The following is a 27,940-nucleotide window of genomic DNA, read 5'->3' as shown; positions in this document are numbered from 1 at the left end:
AAGACATTCAGTGATTATAGTGTTTTATATTAATTCTGTTAGTTTTTTGTTGGTTAATATATTATTATGAGTTATTTTTCATAAAAGTTCAAAACTTTGTAACGGGGAAAAATCCCCGATTATCCATTGGGGATCCCCGATGCCCATTGGGGATGGGGATGGGGATAGATTTTTAATCCCCGATGAGGATGGTGTCGGGTATGGGGATGGGGAACACGAAACTCGGTATACCCGTATCCATTGCCATCCCTAGTCAAATAAGTGTGAATGTGTAATATATTAGATGATGCTCTAAAAAGACAAATTTGGTTAGCTTTTTTTTGATAATTTCACTGAAAAAGGTCTTGTACTGTAATTTCAAATACACATTTTCAAGGCGGACAACTTAAGCTTTTTTTCCTTTTTTTTTTTTAATAAATATAGTCAGGTAAAGGTGCACAACAGACGACACGAATCGGTTTTTTGAGAACCGGAACTGGTTTTGTTTTCAAAACATAACTGGTTAGAACTGAGCTGTCGGTTTGGAATCGATTTTTATAAAAATTCAGAATCAGTTATTTTCATGGTTTTCTAAACAAAACCGAACCGAACTTAAAAAACTGTTGTTTTTTTAACAAAATTCTACTTCCAAAAAGACTGAGCCAATTATAACTGAAATTTAAATCGATGTTTGTGCACTTCTATAGTCAGGAAATGAGTTATTTCTTAAATAGCCGTTCCCAAACCCGACCTTTGTCATTTTACAAATTGATTTTAGGCTTTTGATTATTTTAGGGAAAATGACTTAAAATAACAACTAATAACTCGAAATTTGCTTTTTAGGTCACTAAACTTTTATAGTTTTATTTGTATCCAATAAGGAAACCTATTTTTTATTTTGGTTTTAAATTACCAACGATTACAATTTTTATCGATTAAATGATCTAGAACACCATCATTATCTTATCCACATCTAACTAATAACCTATTATAGTCATTTTTCTCAAACCACATTTTCAACTACATAAATTTTTATCGATTAAAATAGCAAGGTTATAAAATAATATGAAGTTGCTAATGACTATCGTTTGTGGTTTGAAAAAAAGGATTACAGGTGACTTTTAGTTAGATGTGACAAGGGCAACGGCGATGTTCGTTTTTATTTTAATCGATGAAAATCGTAACCGCTAATATTTTAAAATCAAAATAAAAGTTGTTTTCCTTTTATTATTATTATTATTATTTTTATAAGCAATAATTTGTAGATAAAAGTTTATTAAAGTCAATGCATATCGACGGAAGGCAAACAGACAACAAGTTGCGCCGCTAGCCATTTCTGGATGACAAAACTAATTTTTTTGAAAACAAAATTTATGGATCTAAAAGATATAACATTAGAGTGCATGATCTGTTGGACTCTGTTAAGGAGTTCCACCGCCTCTGGTGTGAGAAACCAAAGGTATCAAAGGCAAAATGTATAAACACATGTTGATTTTTATGCATGCATTCTCGTGCTTTGCCACTTTTCACTCAGTGACTTTCAAAGCGGCATGCCCTGCTTTGAAACGCTACTCCTTAAATCGATGAGGTGAGACCCCAGCAAGATCCACACAAATGTGCTTCCCTCCTACCCATCCAAAAACAAAAATGTCAAGCCGACATGAGTGTGAATCTTCTATCCAACGGGTCCGTTAAAAAGTTCATTGACGCTTCTTTCTTCATGAAAACAGCAGCACGCCGACAAATATCAAATGAAATATCCTTAACCACATCATGTCGGTACTTTAAACCAGAAAACTCTACAATGAACCACATGTTCCTTACTGGATGCAATTAAAAGTTTAGTGACTTAACAGTACATTTCCTGTGTTATTGGTTGCAATTTAAGTTATTTTCCAATTATTTTATACCAGAAATCGGTTTACAATTATCCAACTGATTCGTTTGGCGTATCATCCAAACTGAACCCGTTTCAAAACCGGTCTACAAAAGATAGAAAATCCGGTTTACCCAACTTATTGCCCGTGGGTCTTTAATAAATGGGCCAATAGTGTCGTAGCTTGAACATGGGCCTTAATTTAACATACAGAAGCCTAAAGAAAAACCTCATTCTCAGTTTCTTAAATTAAAATGATGTCCTGACCTAAAACCCTAATCTTCTTCCCGTTGTTTCTCCTTTCATATTACGCCGATTCAGATATACGCCGAGGTACGCGTCTTCTCCTATATAGAATTTACATCTTACACTGATTCTGTATTTTATTTTATGATCATATTGAATTCTTAACGCCCGTTAAACTTTGCACATTATGAGTTGACATACGCCTGTGCATCTGATCTGATGCATTTCATGATTTGATTTTGATAGTTTTTGTTGATTTGAAGTGTTATAACCTGTGTTTTTCCTAAGATTCTGATGTATAGACAAATACTTACCCTAATTGATTATGTCGGTTTCAATGCCGAACTAACTTTAGAAAAGGTTTTTTTTTAATCAATTCATTCAATAGAATGCTCATGATAGGAATTATTAGCAAAGATTCTTAACGCGGATTTGATATAAAGCTGATGATTCAATGCATTTGAAGATGTTCGTTTTTTTTTGACAAAATCCTAACTGTTTAATCGATGTGAAACTAAGTGTAGGTGATGGCTCCAAAACAGCCAAACACAGGCCTGTTTGTTGGGTTGAACAAAGGTCATGTTGTCACCAAGAAGGAGTTGGCTCCTCGCCCATCTGATAGGAAAGGCGTAAGTACAAATTTCTTTATTGAAAATTTCTCAAAAATCTTGGCAGTATCGTTTGAGTCTTTGATTATGTATGGATCACATGTTCATGATGATTGAAAAAGTGGTATTTTTTGTGTAGAAAACAAGCAAAAGGTCACATTTTGTGAGGAATTTAATCCGTGAAGTAGCTGGATTTGCACCATATGAGAAGAGGATTACGGAGTTGCTGAAAGTTGGAAAAGACAAACGTGCCCTTAAGGTGGCCAAGAGAAAGTTGGGTACCCACAAGAGAGCAAAGAAGAAGAGAGAGGAGATGTCTAGTGTGCTTCGCAAGATGAGGTATTCTTTTCTTTTCTTTTTTTAGTTTCTGTTTAATTTGTACTAGTGTTAGTTGTTTAATGTTATCAACTTGTTTTTAATTTTTTGTAATTAATTGTAGGTCTGGTGGAGGTGCAGAGAAGAAGAAGTGAGAATTTTCTTAGCACAATTTTGTTAACTTTTTTTATTAATTAAAGTAAAACTTCAACTTAAGCTGCGATTGGGTGCCTTTGTACCATTTCTTTTGAAAATATCTGTCTTCTCTATTATACGATTTTGTTCCATTTTATGTAGTTCAAATTGTTAATGTGGAATGGTTACTATTCTTTTTTTCAAAAATTCATGATTTAAAAAAAACATTTATCAGAATTTTTTAGTGGTAGAGATTTCAAAGGCTATTTTCATCAAAAGAAAGCTTCATAATGCGTAAAAGAAGTCTTGAATCGAGCCACCAACTAGACCTGACAATTTCTGACATGAAGATACGAATTTGTGAGAGACACGACACGAATACCCCTTTAAAATTTGAGTTCTCATTGTATAATTGTATCGTGTCAAATTCGTGGCTAACACGTTTTCATGACACAAATTGCAAGGTCTACCACCAACTTTCAATACAACACCATCTTTGACCTCATCCACCCGGTTGTTTTATACCCTTAGATACCAATTCTTTTAAGTGAGGTGAGAGATAAAAAGAGTATATTTTCAATAACTTTATCGATCTGTCTTTGAACCTTTACATCTTTTTTCATTATTGTCTTAGAGCTTCTTGACCATTTTTTTAGCTTTCTTTTTTTTAAACAAATTTATTGGGTTATTGACATTACAACACATGTAACTTTTACGTTTTAAATGATCAATTAACTTTTGTACCTGTTAAACTATTAAACTAAAAAATTACTTGTCTAAAACACCATTTTGTTTAAAATTATCAGGTTACATTTGTTGATGTGTACATTAACTTCTTATAGTTAAAGGTTTTCATAGCCATATGGATGTCTACTAGAACTTTGACATTGAAGAACCATCATCTATCTCACCACCATCTTTCGCTTCCTCCCACTACCACCACCACCATCCATCTAGTGCAAAATCAAGATGAAAGGGGATGTACTTTTCAAGGTTTGACTATGGATGCCATCGATCATGTTGTGGGGTTTCTTGTTCGATGCATTTCCTTTGAGCTTCTTGTTGTTCTGATTTTGGGTGTTTATAGTTTTCAGGATTGGGGAAAAATGCGGGTTGTCTTCAAAATGAGATTTTGTTAGATGATGGAATATAAAGAGGATTGGTGGTCGGTTTTGTCTGTGAGGTCCTGTCGCCGCCGGGGAAAAAGCTTTAGCATTTGCAGGTGAGTGGACGAAGAGTTTTGTTCGACGATCAATGTTTAAGGTTTAGTGGTGAATTTACCGGCATCGTGCTACCATTTTACCTTTTTTTTCTCAAATTTATTTAAGTAATTAATATATTGAATTTAGAAACTTAATGATTATTTATATAATGATTTTGCATTGGATGGATGGATGGTGGCGATGGTAGTGGGAGGAAACAAAAGGTGGTGGTGAGATTGATGATGGTTCTTCATTGTAAAACTCCATGTGGCATCCACATGGCTATGAAAACCTTTGACTATAAGAAGTCAATGTACACATAAACAAATGTAACTTGAAATCCTGATAATTTTAAAAAAAATGGTGTTTTAGACAGGTAATGTTTGAGTTTAATGGTTTGACAGGTATAAAAGAAAGTTAAATGGTCATTTAAAACCAAACGTAAAATTTTCATGTTCTATTATGTTTAATAACCCATTTATTTTTATTCCTAAATCTAAATATGTATCTAATGAGATTTGAACCGATGGAGGACAATATTGGATATCACTGAGTTAGAAACTAGTTGTTTCTTCTATTTAAAACTGTTTTTGAGCATTGCCCCATGTGGACTCGACATGTGACTCATCACGAACAAGTACCTTGATACCTTGATTTTTCCCATTGGGCCTGAGCATCTTCTACGAATTTCACTTGCTTTCTTGCCTTTTCAGCCTATCTTCTGCCCAATATCTTCATAAAATAAATATAGGATAAAATAAATATAGAAGAATCATGTTTTATCAATAAGATAAAAGTTCTTCTTAGACCATCCATACCAATAGTCTCTAAGTTATGCCAGATCATTGTTTGCAATAAACACGTACGTCAATGCAATTTCAAGGCTCTTTCAAATTATTGATCAAACTAAATATATCAAGTAACTTAATTATTGACATTTGTCTATTCTAAAGGATGGTCTCGGTATAATTAGGTTGCAAGTCTTATTGCAGTTGCAAGTTTACAATTACGTCATTTAACCTATGTGACACTTTGCAAATTTATTGAGAGCACCAATGTGGGTGCTGTGACAATCCCTTAGCTGACCTACAACCCGCTGCCATTATCATTGCCAAACCATCCATAAAAGGCATCGAGAAAAAATTTCAAACTCGTCCGTTGTTTAGACGTATTATCTATGGATATCGAAGAACAATGAATTGAATGGTCTAGCCTGTGAACACGCATCCGTAAAAAGGATATAAAAGGATGGATATTTCTTGCAACTGCAACCGAATGCCAATTAGCTCCGACTAGTCCTTTGTTCTCGGTAATCATTTTTCAGAAATTGATGTACTTTTTCGATTTTCTACCTGAAATTGCTCCATTGTTGCAAGAAGCTCATAACTAATAGTTTAGCCTTTTGGTAACTAATGTTTTTACTTTTTAGTTTATGAAATATGAAACTGCAATTAACAAAGACTTAGGGCGATTTATATATTTAAAATCAAACATTGAGGGCCGTTTATGTCATATGTCTATTCAAGAAGAAAATGTCTTGGTGTACATTGTTTTGACTTATATATAATATATCGTACATATATATAGATAGTCGACAATCGACATTGAAAAATGGCACACGATAGATTTGCACCTAAAACCTACGAGGCGATTTAATAACTGGAGCGAATCTTGATTTTTCCGGTAGCCTCGCAAAGCAGCCAATCATGACTTCTTTTTAGTGTCTCCCAATTGCCGCCGTTCGCATCTCCCGGCGGCAACCTTCCATTTCAATCCACTTTTCAATACAATCAATGGCGGTGGCCCTGCTTTTCTTCTGAGGTATTACTCACTTCGTATTGATTTCAAGTTCATAGTCTCGTTGTTGTATCCTTTCGTATTATTATATATCGCTTCGGGTTCTCTACCGAAATTCAAGTTTCTATTGTTTTAAGAAGTAATTATTTCCAATTTCATCTTAATTTATCTACCATCCGCTCCGTTTCCCGTTTCGTTTACAAAACATTGCGTATTGATAACGCTCTTCATCTGAATCGGTTTTATGCTTTTTACAATTACCCTAATAATTTTCGAATGAGGGCTGAACCTTGTATTGATATTAATTGACTGCAATGTGTGCTTATTTTATGTTCAGGTTTTAGCATAACCAGTTTCAAATTCTAGGCTAGACATTAATGATAATGTGATAGTCTTCTAGGCTAGACATTAATGATAATGTGATAGTCTAGGCCAACCTTTGTAACTTGTTTTGAAATAATTAGATGTATTATTTGATTATTATTTGTTTATGCTTAATTAATATAATTTAATGAATTAACGATAAAAATAAGCGTCAAAAAATAAATGTTAGACGAACCTGATATTTATTGGGCTGATCTTATGATTGGGTTAGCCCACGTTTATTTGAGTCTGTTTAATAAGGCCTATGCCATTTGCCCATGTGACTTGTTAATCCATTTTACCAGGTCATGTCTTCTTATCTTATCTTTCTTGTGTTGAACAGAGAATTAGGGATATGGTAGTTTGTTTGATTTTTTTAGCTTTTTCTGGTTTTGTTTATGTGTAATGGCTATTTAAAGCCTCTTAGCCCTTGAATAAATTATCTGAAGTTTTGTGAGTCAAATCAACTTGTTATCACTTGTATTCAACAAGTGGTATCAGAGCACAATCCCATTCACAAGAATACTCAACAGATCGTTGCTATGGGGGAAGAAACAAGACAGTTTCATGGTCCCAGTGTACCTAAGTTCGACGGAGAATACGATCATTGGAGCATGGTAATGGAAACTCTTCTCCGATCAAAAGAATATTGGCAAGTAGTAGACGAGGGGTACCAGGCCAGGGGAGCAGGCAACATCGACTCAACAAAAAAATTATGAGGAAAAGCTTAAAGACCTAAAAGCCTGCAATTATTTGTTCCAATCAATAGACAAATCGATTTTAAAGACAATCCAACAGAAGCAAACATCTAAACAGATATGGGATGCTATGAGGCTTAAATACCAGGGTAATGCTAGGGTAAAGCGAGCTCAACTGCAATGACTCCGTAGAGACTTCGAGACGTTGGAGAAACAGCAACCGATTACCTTGGACGTGTCATGATCATTTCGAATGATATGTGGAATGCTGGTGAAGATATGATTGATGTGAAAATTGTAAAAAAAAGTACTGAGAACCATGCGAGAAAGTTTCAACTTCGTGGTCTGTACGATAGAAGAATCAAGGGATCTTGATACCATGACAGTAGATGAACTTCAAAGCACATTGCTGATCCATGAACAAAAAATCAGAAGAAAGGTGAACGATGAACAAGTCCTAAAAGTTGAAAGCGATCAAAATACAGGATGTGGAAGAGGTCGAGGTAGAGGAAACTCAAACAGAGGCAGAGGACGTGGCCAAGGAAGATCCTAAAACGAGAACAGACCAACATTTGACAAGTCTCAGATTGAATGTTACAAATGCCACCAATTAGGGCATTTCCAATATGAATGTCCAAATGATATCTGAGAGGTAAACTATGCAGAATTTGAAGATAATGAAGAAATTTTATTGATGACTTCTGTTGATATTGAGGAATACGAAAAGGAAACCAAAATGTTAAATGCAACAATGAAAGGGGGTAAGCATGATAAGGAGGCATTTTGGTTTCTGGACTCAGCTTGCTTAAATCATATGACAAGAGTCAAAGAGTGGTTCATTCATATTGATGAGACATATCAACACAAGGTCAGACTAGGAAATGACCACAAGTTGGAAGTCAAAGGAAAGGGTGATGTCCGTATCATTGTGAATGGTATGACACAGGTGATAACAAATGTCTACTATGTACCATTAGTAACATCAAACCACATGTGTGTTAGACAACTTCAAGAAAAATCCTTAACTTTTGTCATTCAAGGTGGTATTTGTATGGTCTTCATCCTCAAAAGGGTTTGATCATATCACCCAACATGACAAAGAACAGGATGTTTCCCTTGTATGTTTCATTTCAACCTCAACAATTGGAATGTCTACAAGTTAGAGATGATTCAAAGACCTAACTTTGGCATAAGAGATTTGGATACGTCAACCACAAGACACTTAGGACCATGTTGTACAAACAAATGGTGAAAGCACTGCCCTCAGTCGTTGAAAAGCATGTTGTATGTGAAATTTGTGCTATTGGAAAACAACACAGGGAGGTGTAACGCCTGTGTTTCCGGGTTTGCCATTTTTAGCAATGTAATAGTCTAGGTTAACCTTTGTAACCCATTTTGAAATAATAGAAATATATTATTTGAGTATTATGTGTTTTGTGCTTAATTGCTTAATTATGTGGTTTGATTAATTAAGAATAAAAATAAGCGTCAAAATTTAAGTGTAAAATAAACTTGATATCTTTGGACAATGTTGTAGTAGTTGAAACGAGGTTTCCGAATATATATAGAACGCCCAAATCTGACTTCGTATGAAGAAGTTATGATTTATCGAAGTTTCGGCTCAGCGGTGTGCAACCCGAAATACTCGATTTGAGATCGAGCGGTTTTTAGCCGAAGCAATCTAAACGAGGATCGAAGGTCTCGTTGTTGGTATCGAAGCGATGAAAAGTTAGGCGAGAACGGACGTCAAACGAAGAAGTTATGAATTTATAACGAAGTTTTTCTGTCCCGGCCTATTAAAAATAGATAATAAAAATAAAGTTAAAATTAGCCGACGGAGTCTAAACGAAAGTTGTAGAGCGTAGTCTCACCTTCGCGTGGATATAAAGAACGTCGAAAACGGAGTTCGTATGAAGAAGTTATGAATTTCCGAAGATTATTAAATAATTTGTATTTAAATTTAATCTTTAATTCGGATGATTATCCGAAGGAGTCACCGATCTGATCCGAAGTACGCCCCGCGTACTCGTGTATGCCCGCGTACACCGAGGGATGTCGACACTCGCACTCGAGCACTTCGGATACGTAAGCAGTGACGATTTCGGAGCAGTACGCCCCGCGTACTCCGAGGCTCCAGCCTCCTATAAATAGGATGCGAGGGCAGCCGAGTTCTTTTGCATTTTTCTCTCTTCTCTCTCCCGTTTTGCATCGATTTGCGTGCCAGAAATACCCCGAAGCCCCGGTATTATTCTCGAGCCCCGAAGCGAGTCCCGAGATCCCAAAGATCCCGAGAAGTGCGATTCCCAAGCCGAAGCTCTGTCCGCGAGAAGTTCGATTTTTTGTGAAGATCTTCCAGATCTGCTGAGGATTACTACTTCTGCAAGTCGTAGTTATGTCTGATCATCTTCTGATCAAGTGAGTGTATACTACCTTTCATAAACACGATAATAATACAAGTATGGTTTGAGTGTATTAAGTATATTGTTGTTTATAGGTGTGAGTGTGTGGTCACTTTCTTCAAACGCATAATTATAAAGTATTTTATACGAAGTACGTGTTATGTGTATATTTTGTGTTATATGTGTGAATGTATATTCACTCTCTTCTATCTCATAGATATGATTTATTCTCTATGAAATACGTGTTATGTGTGTGTGCCTCATCTGTTTTGTGAAATATGTATTGATTAAAGCATGCTATACAGGTTTTCAAAACTATGTATAAAAATGTATATTTTATCTACTAATATGTTGGGTAGAACATGGGTAGATAGTTGGTGTGTAATAAACAGATGAGAGGCCTCGTTGTTGTTTGATTTAGTCATCTAGCGGAGTTTAGATGACGACCACAGACTTTTCTAGATAGTCTTGTGGAAACGTTAGCAGGTTCGCCACCTGTAGGTGTTAATGAACTTGGGTGTTCATTCGCTGTACTCCATCCCCCTCATGGTTGCCTTATTTGACTTATATTGCTGAGGAACCCCCGAAGCATGTGTTGTCGCTCCGATGAAATATTCTTAGACTAGTTCCCTTATGTTAGTTGTCTTAGGGACATAAAGTGAGAATAACGGGAATGGGTAATTGGGTTATTGTTGGTTGGTGGAAATTAAATATAATTATTTATTATGGGTTGAAAACCCTATATGCTCACCAGGCTCCCAAGCCTGACCCACTCAGATTTATTTGTATTACAGGAAATGGCGCGAGGGCATAAGATGGATGAACCATCAAGTTGTTTTGTTTACAAGTCTGTATATGTATATATATTTGTTGAATGACTTGTAATGTTATCGTTTATGCTTATTGGTCTGTATCGGAACATGACACCCCGAGTTTCTATTATATAATGAAAATACATTTCTTTTATGAAATGCTTTGGTAAACATTGTTTTATCATGTTTTGTTTTTGGGAACAAATTCCGCAACTCTTTCAAATCAAAAGGATTTACTCTGAAATTATTTAAAAGCATAAATGAAAATCGGTCTTTTCTGACCGAGATTTTGGGGATGTCACAGGAGGCAATACCCAAGAAGAGTGACTGGCATGCTACAAAGAAACTGCAGTTGATACACACAAACTTATGTGGTCCCATCACTCCTGCCTCAACCAGTGGAAGGAGGTACATACTTGTGTTCATCGACGACTACACGCAAAAGTCCTGGGTTTATTTTCTGTCTCGGAAAAATGAAAGTTTTGAGCTGTTTAAGAGTTTTAAAAGATCTGTAGAAAAGGAAATTTGCATGAATATCAAGTGTTTGAGAAGTGACAGGGGTGGTGAGTTCACTTCAAATGTTTTCAATGAGTTTTGTGAAGCTCAAGGCATTAAAAAACAACTTACAGCCGCCTACACCCCACATAAAAATGGGGTTGCAGAGCGACGAAATCGGACCTTAATAAACATGGTTCGATGCTTGTTATTAGAAAAAACTATGCCTACATATTTTTGGCCGGAAGCAGCAAGATGGTCATGTCATGTATTAAACATGTGTACAAGCAGGAGCCTTGATGAAAAGGTACCAGAGGAGTTCTGGACAGGGTTAAAACCAAGTGTTCAACATTTTAAGGTATTTGGATGTATAGGGTATGCCCATATACCTGCTCAATTACGAACAAAACTAGATGCAAGAAGCCTTAAGTGTGTATTTCTAGGTATTAGTGAAGAATCGGCTTGGGATTGGTCTAAGGAGAACCAGAAAGTACAAGAGCTAATTGTAGAAGATGATGAACAAGTACAAGAAAATCAACATGAGGATGATAATTCAGAAGAACTACAAAGTCCTCCAAACTCAACACAAGACTCTGAAATTGAAGCAAGCACACCAGTTCAAGGAATGTCCCAAACTGAAAATACACATGAAGATCCTAACAGCTCTGTCTCGGCTATCTCGGCTACTTCAGGAGATGTGCGGGATCAAAGCACATTAACTTCACAACCTGAGACATCCACTCGTACTCGAAGACCACCTGTGTGGATGAATGAGTATCACACAGATCAAGACATGTTCAATGAAGACGAAGCCGGTCTCGCTATGTATAGTGCCACAGATGATCCGGTAACGTATGAAGAAGCCTGCAAAGATGACAAATGGGTACAAGAAATGAATGCTGAGATAGCTGTTATAGAAAGAAACCATACATGGGAATTAGTTGACCCTCCAACTGGAACCAAACCTATAGGGGTAAAATGGGTATATAAGACAAAACTCAATGAACTTGGAAAGGTTGACAAATACAAAGCCAGATTAGTAGTCAAAGGATATGCCCAACGCGAAGGTGTAGATTATAATGAACTGTTCGCCCCTGTAAATGGTGAGCTCAATGAGGTAGTTCATGTCACTCAACCAAAATGGTTCATAAAGAAAGGAGAAGAAGCTAAGGTGTACATGTTAAAGCGTGCACTGTACGGATTAAAGCAAGCTCCCTGAGCTTGGTTTAATTGGATAGAAGGTTATTTCATATGTGAAGGGTTCAAGAAAAGTAGTCATGATCACACACTATTTGTAAAGAAGGTGCATGATAAGGTCATCATTGTTGGCTTATACGTTGATGATTTAATTTATGCTGGGAACGATCCAGTGATGTGTGAGTCATTTAAAAAATCTATGCAACGTGAATTTGAAATGACCGATCTAGGGAAGATGAAATTTTTTCTTGGAGTGGAAGTTAACCAGAATTTAGAAGGTATCACATTGTGTCAATCACAATATGCAAAAGAAGTCCTAAAGCGTTTCAGAAAGTGGGAAGCAAACGGGGTGAAGAATCCAATTGTTCCGAGTACAAAACTTATGAAGCTTACAGCAGGGAAGGACGTGGACAACACCAAGTATATGAGTCTCATAGGAAGTCTCATGTACTTAACAGTGACACGTCTAGATTTGATGTATGTCGTCAGCTTGTTAGCTAGATTTATGTCAAAACCAAAAGAGGAACACATGGTTGTGGCAAAGCGAGTATTAAGGTATATAAAGGGAACTATAAATTAGGGATGAGCATAGGCGGGTACTCGCTTCATTTGGCGAGAACCGGGACCGGAACCGGCGGTTCCTAGAAAGTTAGAACCGAAACCGACGGTTCTAACTTTCTAGGCAATTCTTAAATGTTTGGAACTAGTCCCGGAGCCGGCGGTTCCGGTTCCAGGAGTGGGTGACCCGGTTACATTAATTTTTTTTAACTTTTGTTGATAAAACCGCAATTTAGTTCGATCCAAATCAAATCAATTCGGACCAAAGACGGACAAAATCGGACCAATATATTCTAAATCGGTCTAAGTAACACACATGTTTATATGAAATTATATATATATATATATATATATATATATATATATATATATATATATATATATATATATATATATATAAATGAGAACACCTAAAAGGTTGAGAACGCGAGAACAGATCACAACCTTGTAAATAATTAGATCTATGACTATTATTAAATGGATCATTTATGAATATTTATAAAACTGATGTGCTAAATATGTAACTTTGAAATGGCAAGAAGGGTACAATAGGAAATCCATATAATTTAATTAAATAGAAATTCCTATAATTTCTCTATCTCTCTCTCTCTCTCTACTTAACTAGAAAACCATAATCTAATTATTTTGAAAAAAATCAGCGCACACCCCCACCTTCTTCACAATTGTTTTCGTTCATCGTTTTCTGCCATCCTCCATTGTCAACCATCGCACAGCCACCATCGAGCCTCCTCCTTAGTCTAAACGTGGTCATTCACATGGATGCTTCCCTCTTTGGATCTTCATGATTTCAACAACAATAGATTTCATTTTCTCTTAAATGGGCAGACATAGGGGAGAACCAAAAAAACAGAGAATTATTCAATCTAGGGAGAGCTTTCTGGGGCGTGTAAATGGAGATGAATTAGAACCAAGAAATCATTCATCTTCATCACGCATCTACTTTCATCTTCTTAACTACACTCCATCGCACCATCGCTACCCATCTACGCAGACTACGCCACATCGACTTCAGCCTACCATTTTCACATAATCAACACACAACCTGTAACAATTCGGTTGCTCCAGGAGGATATCATCAACGTCACTCCATCTTTGTTGATTCACCGATTTCTTGTGATAAACATCATAACTACACATGTAAGTCGATTTATTAAGAGCATCATTACACACGCCCCAGAAAGCTCTCCTCGGTTTGCCACTTTCATTTTAACTTTCCTTGTTCTTCATTTTTCTAGGTGAATTCTAGACCACTGTTCTTCATTTTCACACCAACCCTATACTTCTTGGTTCTAATTGATCTCATACCAGCCCTTATAATTGATGGAAGAGATAGCCACACAAAGCTATAATCAGATTCAAGGTAAAAAGTTGTGCACATAAGCTGTTTGATGAAATGCGTGAGAGAGGTATTCATTTGTGAATAGCAGGGTATTCATTTGTTAATAACAATGTATTCATTTGTGAATAACAGTGTAATCATGTGCGAATGAGTGTATTTATTTATGATTAGAGGTATTCTTTTATTCATTTGTGAATACCAAGGTATTCATTTGCTAATAACAATGTATTCATTTGTAAATAGCAGTGTAATCATGTGTGAATAAGTGTAATTATTTATGATCAAAGGTATTCTTTTATGAAGAAATGATAATTTTTACACCCATTTTATTTTCGGTTGATTAAAAGAAACGAATTGGATTACTTGTAAATTGGTATGTATTCATTTGTGATTGTAGTAGTATTAGTTTTTTTGAAAAAAAAATTGTTTATGAATACAAATGTATTGATTCGGGGTTGGATTTCTATTAATTTTTTTGAAAAAAAAAAAGAGGTGAATCAGGAGATTTTTTTTTTAATTTTTTAATTTTTTTTGATAAAAATGTTTTTTTATATTTCATTAATAAGAAAAATAAAAAATCAAATATTTCCTTCTTTTTTGGTAACTGATCCTAAATTTAAGGGAATTTGATTGATTTTATTTTATTTTAATTTAATTAAAATATATAATTACTAATATGCCCTTATATATTGATTGGTCCAGAACTGTTCTCGCGTTCTCAACCTTTTGTGTGTTCTTATTTGATCTTTTCCCAATATATATATATATATATATATATATATATATATATATATATATATATATATATATATATATATATATAGAGAGAGAGAGAGAGAGAGAGAGAGGTAGGTTCCGTTGAGATTAAATATAAAATAGAGATCTCGAGATTCAACCATAGCCACATATTTCACATCTGCCGCTCTAACCCTTTGGCATACCGGCGCGACAGGTCTGGTGTAATCATAAATGATTACACAGTGCCACCCGTTCCTTTCTCCTCCGCCACCATCCCCACCACCGTAACCGCTACCGCCACCACCACCTCTGACACCAGTCGACCCCACCATTGTCACCTCCATTACTTATACCACAGCCACCTCTGTCACCACCACCTCTTCTGCGACTAACTATAATAATCATTTATGATTACTCAATTTGTGAACAGACATATATGTATAATCATTTATGATTATGCATATACGTATAAACATGTATAATCCTTTATGATTATACCTCTCTGCCATATAATCATTTATGATTAGGCATACGTCGTTGCTGCTAGTACACTGGAGCATTAGAGCGGCAAATGCGAAATATGTGGCTGAGGTTTAATCTCAAGATCTCTACTTTTTTTTTAATATCAAGTGAACCGTCCCCTATATATATATATATATATATATATATATATATATATATATATATATATATATATATATCGGTTCTGGCGGGTAGCGGTTTCGAAAAAACGAGAACCGGAACCGGAACCGCTTAAGGCGGTTCCGTAACTTTAGGAACCGGGACCGCTTTAAGCGGTTCCAATTCCAAAACCGGCAGTTCCGGTTCCAAAAGCGGGTACCCGATTCCGATGCTCATCCCTACTATAAATTATGGGTTGCACTATGGGAAGGATGAAAGTCAGAAGTTGAGGGTGTTCACTAATAGCAATTATGCACGCGATCTAGAGGACCGAAAAAGCACTTCTGGTTATTTATGCTTGTTCAGTAGAGTTGCAATATGTTGGAGCTCACGTAAGCAAGAAGTGGTCACCTTGTCAACAAAGGAAGTTGAATATGTTGCGGCTACAACATGTGCATGTCTTTATGTATGGCTGAAAGGGTTACTCAAAGAACTTAAAGAAAAAACTGGAACATTGAAGGTTATGTGTGATAACTGTTCAGCCATAAAGCTGTCAAAGAACCCAGTAATGCATTGAAGAACAAAGCATATAGACGTCGTTTTCATTTCATCAGAGAATTGGTGAATAAAGATATCATCCAACTAAAATTCTGTAGAACAAAAGAGCAGCTAGCAGACATCATGACTAAGCCATTGTCGCTGAATGCATTTGAGATGATCAGGAAGGAAATTGGAGTGCAAGATGTTAAACAAGAAGCTTAATGCTTACTTGTTTAAGGGAAGGAATTTATTGGGATGATCTTATGATTGGGTTAGCCTACGTTTATTTGAGTCCGTTTAATAAGGCCTATGTCATTTGTCCATGCGACTTGGTAATCCCTTTTACCAAGTCATATCTTCTTACCTTATCTTTCTTGCGTTGAACAGAGAATTAGGGATATGGTAGTTTGTTTGATTTCTTAGCTTTTTCCGGTTTTGTTTATGTGTAATCGCTATTTAAAGCCTCTTAGATCTTGAATAAATTATCTGAAGTTTATGAGTCGAATCAACTTGTTATCACTTGTATTCAACTATATCTATGAAGAAAGTTGTAGTGGTTGAAATAAGGATTCCGAATATATAAAGAATACCGAAATCCGAGTTATAACGAAGAAGTTATGACCTGTCGAAGTTTCGCGAAAAAAACGGCATGACGTTGTGTGACGTAACAAATGAATTTATGATAAAGTGCTTTTTAGCCTTAGCGATTTAAACGAAAGTCGTAGTGTTCGGTAAACCGAGAGCGTGCATAAAAAGAATGCCCGAATCTAACTTCGTATGAGGAAATTATGATTTTTTAAGTTTCAGCTTAGCAGTAGACAACTAAAAACTCGAAATTTAGATCGAGTGACTTTTAGCTGACACAACCTAAATGAGAGTCGAAGGTCTCGTCAATAGTAGTATAACGGTAAAAAGCCAGACGAAAACGGACATCGGATGAAGAAGTTATGAATTTTAAACGGATTTTCCTGTCCCGGTCTGTTAAAAATAATAATATTAAAAATAAATTCAAAATTAGTCGGCGGAGTCTAAACGAAAGTTGTAGAGTATATAGAACGTCAAAAAAGGAGCTCGTATGCGAAAACTATGAATTTTTGAAAATCGGGGCACAAAAACCGAGAATTTTCGCATGCACAAGGCCAGGGTTCGGCCACGTCGCCTCGCATGCGAGCCTGCCCCGTGTCCACCTGCTGATTCATCCGAATGCGCGGCCCAATTGCGATCTGATGCGTGTCATCGCGGTGGAGGCATCCGAACCGAGACGCGTGTCTCGCCTCCTGTCCGACGCGTAGCCCTCCCCCTTGCCTGCGAAGATGCCACATGTCCTCCCTCCTTCCCTCGGATCCGAACCTCGCAGGGTATAAAAGGAGGTGCGAACCCTCCCGGTTCCTACACCACTTTTACACCATTTTTCATCCTCTTTCACTTCTTTCACCTCCCTAAACTTCCTTATAACCCCCCGAAGCCCCAATATCATACCCAACACCCAAAGAACGCTTCGAAGTACCCAAAGAACCCGAGAAATTTATCTTTTCGGTTTGAAGCTCAACCTTTGCAAGGCCCGATTTTTTTTCATTAAAGCTCCCGGTTTCATCGGAAATGATCATTTTAAGAAACGAAGTGTTGCTCGATTATCGTTAAATCATGTGAGTGTGTAGTCACTTTCATCTTACACATAGATATGAAGTATTTTCTATAAAATACGTGCTATGTGTAATTATATTGTTTGTTTATTTTAGATGGGTGCTGAATAAATGTTTTATACAAGTTTTAAACTGTATATGTATTTTTATCTACAAATATGTTGGGTAAAACCTGGGTAGATGAAATAGTTGATGTGTGTTAAAATGATGAGAGACCTCGATGTTGTTGTTGATGTTGTAGTCATCTAGCGGAGTATAGATGACGACCACAGACATTTCTAGACAGTCCAGTGGAACACTAGAAGGCTAGCGATCTGTAGGTGTTGGTGAACTAGATGTTCATTGGTGTACTCCATCCCCCTCATGGTTGCCTTAAGGACATGTATGGTTGAGGAATCCCCTTAGCCGTAGTGTCCATCCCGATTATGATCTTTAGGCTAGGTCCCTTAGGATAAGTGTTTAGGGACGTAAAGTGAGGATAACGGGAAAGGGTAATCAGGGTTATTGTTGGTTGATGAAATTAATAAATTTATTATTGGCTAATGAAATTAAAAAATTTATTATTATTTGTGGGTTGAACATCATATATGCTCACCAGGCTCCCGAGCCTGACCCACTCATCTTTCTGTATTATAGGTAGTGGAACAAGAGAATATTTGGATGATGCCGATGGATTTTGGATTATAGGCCAATAGATGTAAATAACTGTTGAAAGGCCTATATTGTTCAATTTATGCTTTTGGTCTGTATCGATGTGGACATCCCGAGTTTTGTAATGAAATGAAAATACATTTCTTTAAGAAATGTTTTGATAAATATTTTTATTATATTTTGTTTTGGGGACAAATTCCGCAATACTTTTTGAAAGATTACTCTGATTTTATTTTAAAAGCATAAACGAAATCTGTCTTTTTTGGTCGTGAAGTTGGGGATGTCACACATGGATTTTGGTAGGAAAATGTAAATAAATAGACATAATGAGGGGCATAAAAAATCAATATAAATACATAGATTGATTACAAAAATGTACTAAAAACATACAAAGATTAGAGAGAAGAAAGAAACTGAAAGTAAAGAATCTCAACACATATTGATGGGAAAGCTGGTTGTAACATCCCAAAAATATGGTCCAAAAATTTCGTTTTCAAAATCAGTTAATAAACATAAACATCATCACCATAATATCAAATCATAACTCATGTGTCTAAAATGTCATAATATCTGTCAACATATCACAATCTTATATGAAATATCAGAGTAATCTCCCAGGCTAAAGAACTGTTGTGTTTGCCATGCCATCAACCCGAGCCCTTCCCCTTACTAGCTGAAGTACCTACAACCAAAACCGAAATTGTAAGCACGAAGCTTAGTGAGCTCCCCCAAACTACCACATACCATACACTTGGCATATAACAACTAACATAACTCTGGGACTACTCCCAACTGCATCGGGACAAATCCCAGCATCGGCTTACTTGACATCGGACTCCTGTCCAACATCGGGCTCATCTCGGCATCCGACCGCATCGGGAATCGGGCTCACCCCGACATCGGAACAGAGTCCGGAACATATAACACATAACATAAACATGCGTGTATCACAAAGACATCAAGCATTCGTGACTACTTTTCGGGACCACCCCGACATCGGACCGAAGTCCGGAAAGATATAAACTGCATCGGGCTAACCCCGACATACTATAACTACTTAAACGGGCCGACATTGGTTCCTTAGACCCATTCCTATCGAAGGAAAACTCACATCGTAAAGTTGATTGTCTGCTGAAATCTGAACGAGAAATCCCCGCCAGCTGTTCCGGTGAGTCCCCGACTATAAATTCCATAAGGACACTTAGTCAAAAACTGATAACTACTCTTAGGGTAAAATGACCATTTTACCGTTGGCCAAAGTCAATGTCCTGATCAAAGTCAACCTCCAGTTTACTTGACTCGCCGAGTTAGTCCACCAACTCGTCGAGTCCCTATCCTTTCGAAATGACTCCATCCTCGACTCTGCTCGTCGAGTCTAGCAAGAAGTCGACGAGTTCTCCTTCAACCATAACATCAGGACTATCTTCAACCGACTCACCGAGTTCATCATTTAACTCATCAAGTTCATCTTCATCATATGAATGTGTCCAGTCTATGACTCGCTGAGTTATATGAACAACTCGTCGAGTCCGTCTTCATGGGTTGGGAGATTGCCTTGGACTCATTGAGTTGCTCACACACTCGCAGAGTCCGATGATTTCCAGGTCCCTAATCACGTCCATTTTGTTGAGTCCCTATTCTAGACTCAACCAGATTCCTCAGAAATAGCAAAGGTTGGGGAGCCAATCCCCGACTTGCCGAGTCCCAAGAACGACTCGCCGAGTCCCAAGAACGACTCGCCGAGTCCCCTAAAGTCTATGACCATAAACTCGATTTATGTTGAGCTCATCTCATCCAAAGGGTAGATATGGCCTCTTAGGGTTGATATAACAAGTAAAGTTAAGAACTTTACATCCATGCATGGGTCCTTAAGATCAAAAGACCCAAAAATGAGGTCTACAATATGCATGGGGCTCTCATGGCCATAATGTTTGCACCTTTATGCCAAGTAACCCTTCCTAGGACCTAGATCTGAGTTATGAACCACTTGGGACGTCCCAACACCAAGGACCAAGGTTTTTGAGCCAAAACCTTCTTAATATGGGGGCAAATAGATCTAAGCGAAAGAAGATCAAGTTGGAAGCTTGATTACCAGAAAAGATGGCAAATGGGGTGTAGTTCATGGATCTACTCCTTCTCCCTTGAGTCTTCTATCTTCCACTAGCTTCAAGATACACCAAATAACACTCAAAATAACCAAGAAAGCTAAAGTTCACTTATGAAGGATTAGGGTTTCGGTATTAATGCTTTGGAGGTGATGGAGGCCGGAATAAAGGCCCATAATGTTGCTTAAATAGGGTGCAAACCCTATGTCACAACTAGGAATTTTGATGCTTTATAACAACAACAATGATAACAAATGTGAACCAAAAATGTGAAAGCATGTACGATGTTTATTCAATAACAGCAAAACACCCATCAAGCACTTTATACAAGCACATCAAATAGTCAACAAAGAATTGGAAACCCTAGAAATCCCAGTTTAAGTCCATTTTAAACTAGGACTTCCTTATTGGGCCTAATGGGCCAATAAGTTTCCAATTTGACTATCTTGGGCTTAGAACTCTTAAATGGGCTCTAATTGGACCCACTTCCATTTATTTTGATATTTTGGGCCTAGAATGAAATAAATTACCTTAATGGACCTTATTGGGCCATAACTAACCTAATTAGCCCTAATGGACCATAAAAACTTATACTTGATTTATTTAGGCCGTGAACCCTCTCCCAAGACTAATTGGGCCAAAAATCATCTAATTAGATCATGATATGGGCTTAAGCATGCAAGGCCCAAAAATCTTCTTATATATTTTCTCTTTTCTCGGCCCAAGAAGAAAAAAAAACTAGTGAAATAAGTAGGGTTAGCCACCTCCTCATTACCTTGTGGATTCCCATGCAACATCCCATACATCCATGCAACTCTCTTTCTATCTCTCTCTCTCTCTCTCTCTCTCTTTCTCTCTCTCTCTTCTTCTGTAACGTCCCAAAAATACGAGCAAAATTTTCATTTTTAAAACATATACTTAGTAAAACATTAGAAATAAAACGTTCACCGATCATAACATTTCATAAAAGATATCACATGTCTGGAAAATTTTTCATAAAATATAATAAATTTCAGAGTACAAATCCCCAAGAAGATCTCATAGTGCGGAATACGAGGCATGTGTGTGATGGGCCGCTACCACGCCAGCTCCTTCCCCTTCGAAGAAGAGGTACCTGAAACCAAAACTGAAAACTGTAAGCACGAAGCTTAGTGAGTTCTCCCATAATACCTCATACCATACAAACATACAATGAACAACTAGGAGATACGGGCCTCGCCCACACTCATGAAGATACGGGCCTCGCCCACACTCTGCTAGCTGGGAGATACGGGCCTCGCCCACACTCCTCTATCTGGGAGATACGGGCCTCGCCCACACTCCTCTATCTGGGAGATACGAGCCTCGCCCACACTCCACTTTCAGAGAGATACGGGCCTCGCCCACACTCAACTGCTAACCCATAATATACAATTATCACACAGATAACAAGTATAGACAATTCTATCATACTGGCATATATCATAATCAACTCAACCAAGAGATACGGGCTCGACCCACACTCTAATACTAACATCTCGTCTATACGGGCCGACCTTGGTGCCTTAGACCCGTTACTACTGGAAGGAAACTCACCTCAAAGAGTAGTTACCGAAGGTCTGACCGCTAGACGTCTGGCTGCTGCACCGGTAATCCTCCGGCTACAAACCCATAAACATAGATTGCCACTCATAAATACCCTTAGGTCAATTGACTGACCCATCCCTGGTCCAAGGTCAACTCTTGGTCAAAGTCAACTTCCAATTGACTGGACTCGTCGAGTCGTGGCACAGACTCGCCGAGTCCTTCTCTTACTAACCCGGTCATACTCGCCAAGTCCCTCTTTCCACTTACTGAGTCACCCTTGACTCACTACTCGGGACTATGGAACCGACTCGTGGTCCGACTCGCCGAGTCCGAGTGCAACTCGCCGAGTTCCACGAGCAGGTCCCCCACTCGCTCCTAATCCTCACCAGAACATCCGCAAGAGGATTTGGGGTTTTGGGACTACGTTACCCTGTTGACCCCTCGTGCAGATACGAAGGGTTGGACCTTCAACACTTAAATCCCTTCTTACTCAATGAAAGTTCATATGACTCGCCGAGTTTGAAGAACAACTCGGCGAGTTCCAGGCAATCTTCATAGGACTCGTCGAGTTGTTCTACCAACTCACCGAGTCTAAGACCATCTTCATAGAACTCGTCGAGTTCCACTTTGGGACTCGCCGAGTTCCTACGACCCACTTCCCATAAAGACCAAAACTGAGACATGCAACGCTTCTAACCCATAGATCTAAGCTCCTAGGGCAAGCTTATCACGTAAAGTTGCAAACTTTATGTGCATGCATGGCCCTATGAGCTCAAGAAGGCAATTCCAAGCTTCTTAAGGGGTCATATACTCAATAGGGACCTCAATAACCCCAACCACAGAGACTTTATACTTCTAGGATGTCCATAAGGTCCCAATCTGAAGTCCTTTCAGAACTTAAAGCATAAACACATGGAATTTAAAGTTTTAGGGCTTGAAACCATTAATTTGGGACAAAAAGGGGATCTAATGAACTAATGATCAAGGTAATAACTTTTCTACCTGAATGGAAGCTTCTCACAGTGTAGATCCCGGATCTACCTCCCCTCCTTGCATACTTCAACCTCTTCTTCCTTTCTCTAAGCTCCAATCCTTCTCCACAAGGCCAAAATCACTCTTAAGAACAATATGGGGGTTAGGGTTTCTCTCTACAGCTCTCTGGAAGTGTTAGGGACCGAAGAGGCCAAGTTAGAGCGTTTAAATAGGGTGCAAACGGCCGGATTAGGGTTTTTGTCCAAACACGGTCTACTCGCCGAGTCCGGGGACCGACTCGCCGAGTACAAAGTTCAAACCCCGTGCCTTATCTGGCTCCTACTCGACGAGATGGTCCTTCAACTCGCCGAGTCCAAGGCAATAATGCATAAAATTAAAATATTAGCCACAAGAAATACGTACCAGGAACCAGGTGCTACAAATCTCCCCCACTTATTTCAGACTTCGTCCTCGAAGTCTGTTGCTCGATCCTGAAACAACTCGGGGTAATGCTCCATCATATCCTCCACCGGCTCCCAAGTCCACTCCGATCCCTTTCGGTGCTGCCATTGCACCTTCACGAGTTCCACCCTCTTGTTCCTTAGATCCTTCGACTTCCTGTCGAGGATCGCCACAGGCCGCTCGATGTAATTCAGACTGTCATCGACCTGAATATCTTCCAAAGGCACCACTGCCGAGTCATCTACCAAACACTTCCGCAATTGAGAGACGTGGAAAGTGTTGTGGATCTGGATGAGTTCGGTTGGCAGATCCAACCTATACGCCACCTTGCCCACCCGGGCTATAACCCTGAATGGCCCGATGAACCTTTGGCCCAACTTGCCTCGCTTCCTGAATCAGATGATGCCTTTCCACGACGACACCTTCAGGAGAACCATATCCCCGACTTGGAACTCCAAGTCTGAACGGTGCTTGTCGGCATAACTTTTCTGCCGACTATGGGCAGTCTGGAGCCTACTCCGGACCTGCTGGATCTTCTCTGTCGTCTGGAGCACCACTTCGGTGCTTCCCATGACTCTCTGGCCAACCTTTCCTCAACATATCGGGGTCCTGCACCTCCTTCCATACAACATCTCGAAGGGAGGACGATCGATGTTTGCATGATAGCTATTATTATATAAGAACTCCACCAACGTTAGGTAGGTATCCCAACTACCTCCGAAATCCAGAACACATGCCCGCAACATATCCTCCAACGTTTGGATGGTTCACTCGCTCTGACCATCCGTCTGCGGGTGAAAAGCTGTGCTGAAATGCAGACGAGTACCCAACTCGTCATGGAATTTCTTCCAAAACCTGGAAGTAAATCGCACATCTCTGTCTGAAATCACTGATACGGGCACCCCGTGCCGCGCCACTACCTCCCTGATATAAATGTCAGTCAACTTCTTGGCCGAGATGCTCTCCTGAATTGGGATAAAATGGGCGCTCTTGGTCAACCGGTCCACGATGACCCATATAGAATCCACTCCCCGCGCGGTCCTGGGTAGCTTTGTGATAAAGTCCATCGTAATATCTTCCCATTTCCACAACGGGATATCTAACGGCTGCATCTTGCCGTGCGGTCTCTGATGCTCGGTCTTGACCTTCCTGCAGGTCAAGCACCACTCGACGTACCAAGCCACATCCCGCTTCATGCAGGGCCACCAATAGTCCAGACGAAGATCCCTATACATCTTCGTCGCCCCGGGATGAATGGAGAAGCGAGATTTGTGCGCCTCCTCCATCAAGACTTGGTGCACGCCTCTGAGGTACGGCACCCACACCCTGCGGTGTAATGACAATAATCCCCTGCTATCATAATCGAAGGAGGAAACCTGACCCACTATGCGCTCACTCTTCCGATGTTCCTCCTTCATGGCCTCCTGCTGGGCCTCCCGAATCCGCTCCAAATGCGGGGTCACCACTGTCATCCGCAAGCAAATATCCCTGATCGGCGCCGCCTTGCGGCTAAGCGCATCGGCCACCACATTGGCCTTCCCCGGGTGGTAAAGGATCTCACAATCATAATCTTTCACCACATCGAGCCACCGACGCTGCCTCATGTTCAGATTCGGCTGATCCATGAGGTACCTCAAACTCTTGTGGTCAGTGTAAATGATACACCGAACCCCATAGAGGTAATGTCGCCAAATCTTGAGGGCGAAGACCACCGCCCCCAACTCTAAAGCGTGCGTCGAGTAGTTGGCCTCGTGAGGCTTCAGCTGCCTCGAAGCGTAGGCAATGACATGACCTCTCTGCATCAGCACCGTGCCGAACCCCGAAATGGACGCGTCACAATATACCACAAAATCCTCTACGCCCTCTGGCAGGGCTAAGATTGGCGCCTCGCACAATCTCTGTCTCAGAACCTCAAATGTTGTCTGCTGCTCAGGCCCCAATCGAAAGACCACGACTTTCTTAGTCAGCCGCGTCAGGGGTACGTCTATCTTGGAGAAGTCCTGAATGAATCTCCGATAGTAGCCCACTAATCCCAGGAAACTTTGAATCTCGAATGGAGACTTCGGAACCTCCCATCTCATCACGGCCTCCACCTTGGCCGGGTCTACTGAAATCTCGTTCTGGTTGACGAGGTGCTCAAGAAACTGCACCTCGCGCAACCAAAACTCACATTTGGAGAACTTGGCGTACAAGCTCTCCCTCCTCAAGGTCTCCAAAACCTCTCTCAGATGCTCCTCGTGCTCCTCCTGCGTCTTGGAATAATCCAAGATATCATCAATGAAAACTATCACAGACCGATCCAACATCGGTCTACATACGCGGTTCATGAGGTCCATGAACGCGGCAGGAGCATTGGTGAGCCCGAACGACATCACCACGAACTCATAGTGGCCGTAACGCGTCCGAAATGCGGTCTTCTGTATATCCTCCTCTCTGATCCTCATCTGATGATAACCTGAACGCAAATCGATCTTGGAGAACCAAGATGCTCCCTGCAACTGATCAAAGAAGTCATCAATCCTCGGGAGTGGGTAACGGTTCTTCACTGTTACCTTATTCAGCTCCCGATAATCAATACACATCCGATGCGACCTGTCCTTCTTCTTCACAAACAGGATCGGGGCTCCCCAAGGTGAACTGCTCGGTCGAATAAATCCCTTGTCTAGCAGCTCCTGCAGCTGCGTAGACAACTCCTGCATCTCGGGAGGAGCCAACCGATAGGGCGCCTTGGCTATCGGAGCCGCACCAGGAACTAGGTCGATCCTGAACTCTACCTGATGCTCCGGAGGTATTCCAGGAAGCTCCTCCGGGAACACATTAGCGTAGTCTCGCACCACTGGAACCTCGTTTACCGTCGCCTTACCCGCCTCCCGGGTATCCATAACGTACGCGACATATCCCGCGCAACCCTGCTGAAGGTAGCGCCTAGCCCTTGCTGCTGAACATACTGTGGGCCCACGCTGTGGCCTCTCGCCGTGGATCACCAACTCTCCCCCATTCAGGGTTAAAAGTGTAAGTTTTAGATTGGTTTTGTAAATATTTATGAAGATAGGGACTACTTGGTAAATTATTGGGACTTAACTTGGAAGGATTTTGAAGACGAAGGGCTATTTAGGTAATTTCAAATTTAATTTGAAAGGAAAAGAGGTGGAAGGGATGAATATGTCATAATTGAGATAGTGCGGGTTTAAAGGGTAACTTCTGGACTGGCTTTGCAAAGAAATTCAAAAACGGAGGGTTGTTTGGTAAGTATTGTACTTGTTTTGTAAGGGATTTTAGAAGGTGGGGTTTAAATAGTAAATTTTGTGCTAAGATTGAAAGAAAAAGGGAAGGGAGGGGCAAAACTTGTCATTATGGAAGTAAGTTTGGGGGATCGGGGTATATAACCCATGACCCCTCCCACTTCAAACCCTGACCCAGGGGACAATGGTTCCAACCGACACCTTCACCCTCTCGTACTCTGGCGCCGCACCACCACCTCTGTGGAGGTCATCAACCACCGAATGCTGCCACAGTGCTGCTGCCAGATGTCTTGGGCCGCCGAGACCGAACCTTGAAGTTGTGATCGGAGTCCGCTGCCACCTCACTTCCGTCATCATCTTCTTCTACCTCCTATGGATGTAGCTCCGCCATTGAAACGCCGCCATCCTCCTTCTGTCGTCGTCATCTCGTCGACGTTATATCTCAACTCCGGTGGCGCTGCTGCCTGTTCCGTTGAAGACAAAGTCGTCACCGGTTCGGGAATATTCTGCTTGTGCGTGTGTTGTCTTGTTGATGGACGAAAGATCAAGTAATGCCTTCGGTGGTGGTTGTCATCGCAAATCACCGCCGCCTGCCGCCAGTTCTTCTACTTTCTGTCGTCATTTCCGTGTGCCACCAGGTGGGTGGCTGGGTTTGTTTTGAAAACAGAAAACACATGTGTGTGTGTGTGTGTGTCAATTTTAGTGAAGTGGTGTTGTGTGTTATTTGGCCGGAATTCTCGAAGAACAACCACCACCACCACCACCAGCTAGCCACCGCCAGCCACCACAAGGTGATTGTGTGTATGCCTTTCTATTTAGTGTGTGTTTATTTTTTTGGGGTTAAAGCATTGTAAAATGTAATTAGAAAGTAGAATAATGAAAAGAAAACTCAAAACCACCACCGTATGGTGGTGGCTGTCGCCTCCTGCCGCCACCGACCGCCATGTCGGGTGGCGGTGTGCTTTGCATATGTTTAGATTACTTTTGGGATGCTTGGACTCGATTGGAATAGAACCCTAACTACCACCGTGAGGTTGTGGCCGCTGCCGCGAGCCGACGTGACCACCACTACTCGAGGTGGTAGTGGGTGGTGCTCGACTAATGATACCCTAATGGGCCTTATGAGACCCTAGTAGGTCTAATGAACCCTAATTGATCAAAAGACCTAACTATTGGACTGTCGGGACTTGCGTTTTGGATGACCGGATTGGGATTGTGTATTAAGCCCGACCACACTACATGATTGACCCGATAGATTGATGGACTGAATGGATTAAGTCCTTAATGGGTTAAGTGAGAAACACTTAACCCTAATCGTCATTTTATGTGAAAACCCTAATTTCACTTGGGCCTTAAGTTG

The 27,940-nt window shown here is 39.9% G+C and overlaps 1 protein-coding gene across 2 annotated transcripts; it reads left to right on the top strand.

The window, feature by feature from the left end:
- Positions 1-2,054: 2,054 nt before the first annotated feature.
- Positions 2,055-3,296, top strand: LOC111912337 (60S ribosomal protein L36-2). Of its 2 annotated transcripts, none has more exons than XM_023908063.2 (4): positions 2,055-2,188; positions 2,626-2,730; positions 2,849-3,048; positions 3,149-3,296. In XM_023908063.2, exons 2-4 carry the CDS (start codon positions 2,629-2,631, stop codon positions 3,177-3,179), a joined length of 333 nt encoding a protein of 110 aa, XP_023763831.1. In that variant the 5' UTR covers positions 2,055-2,188; positions 2,626-2,628; the 3' UTR covers positions 3,180-3,296. The 2 variants fall into 2 exon arrangements, with proteins under 2 accessions (XP_023763831.1, XP_023763833.1); XM_023908065.3 differs by having other exon boundaries at positions 2,081-2,188; positions 2,621-2,730.
- Positions 3,297-27,940: the final 24,644 nt, after the last annotated feature.

The sequence above is a fragment of the Lactuca sativa genome, chromosome 3, assembly GCF_002870075.4.
Source record: "Lactuca sativa cultivar Salinas chromosome 3, Lsat_Salinas_v11, whole genome shotgun sequence".
In the NCBI taxonomy this organism is placed as follows: domain Eukaryota; kingdom Viridiplantae; phylum Streptophyta; class Magnoliopsida; order Asterales; family Asteraceae; genus Lactuca; species Lactuca sativa.
Note: the sequence above shows the minus strand (reverse complement) of the source record. Positions and strands in the feature narration are given on the sequence as shown.

Bases quoted from the DNA above. Each gene is read 5' to 3' on its own strand.
- LOC111912337 (XM_023908063.2), top strand. From the start codon at position 2,629: ATGGCTCCAAAACAGCCAAACACAGGCCTGTTTGTTGGGTTGAACAAA. The intron at 2,731-2,848 runs GTAAGTACAAAT...TTTTTTGTGTAG, and splicing joins GCCCATCTGATAGGAAAGGC to AAAACAAGCAAAAGGTCACA. The intron at 3,049-3,148 runs GTATTCTTTTCT...AATTAATTGTAG, and splicing joins AGTGTGCTTCGCAAGATGAG to GTCTGGTGGAGGTGCAGAGA.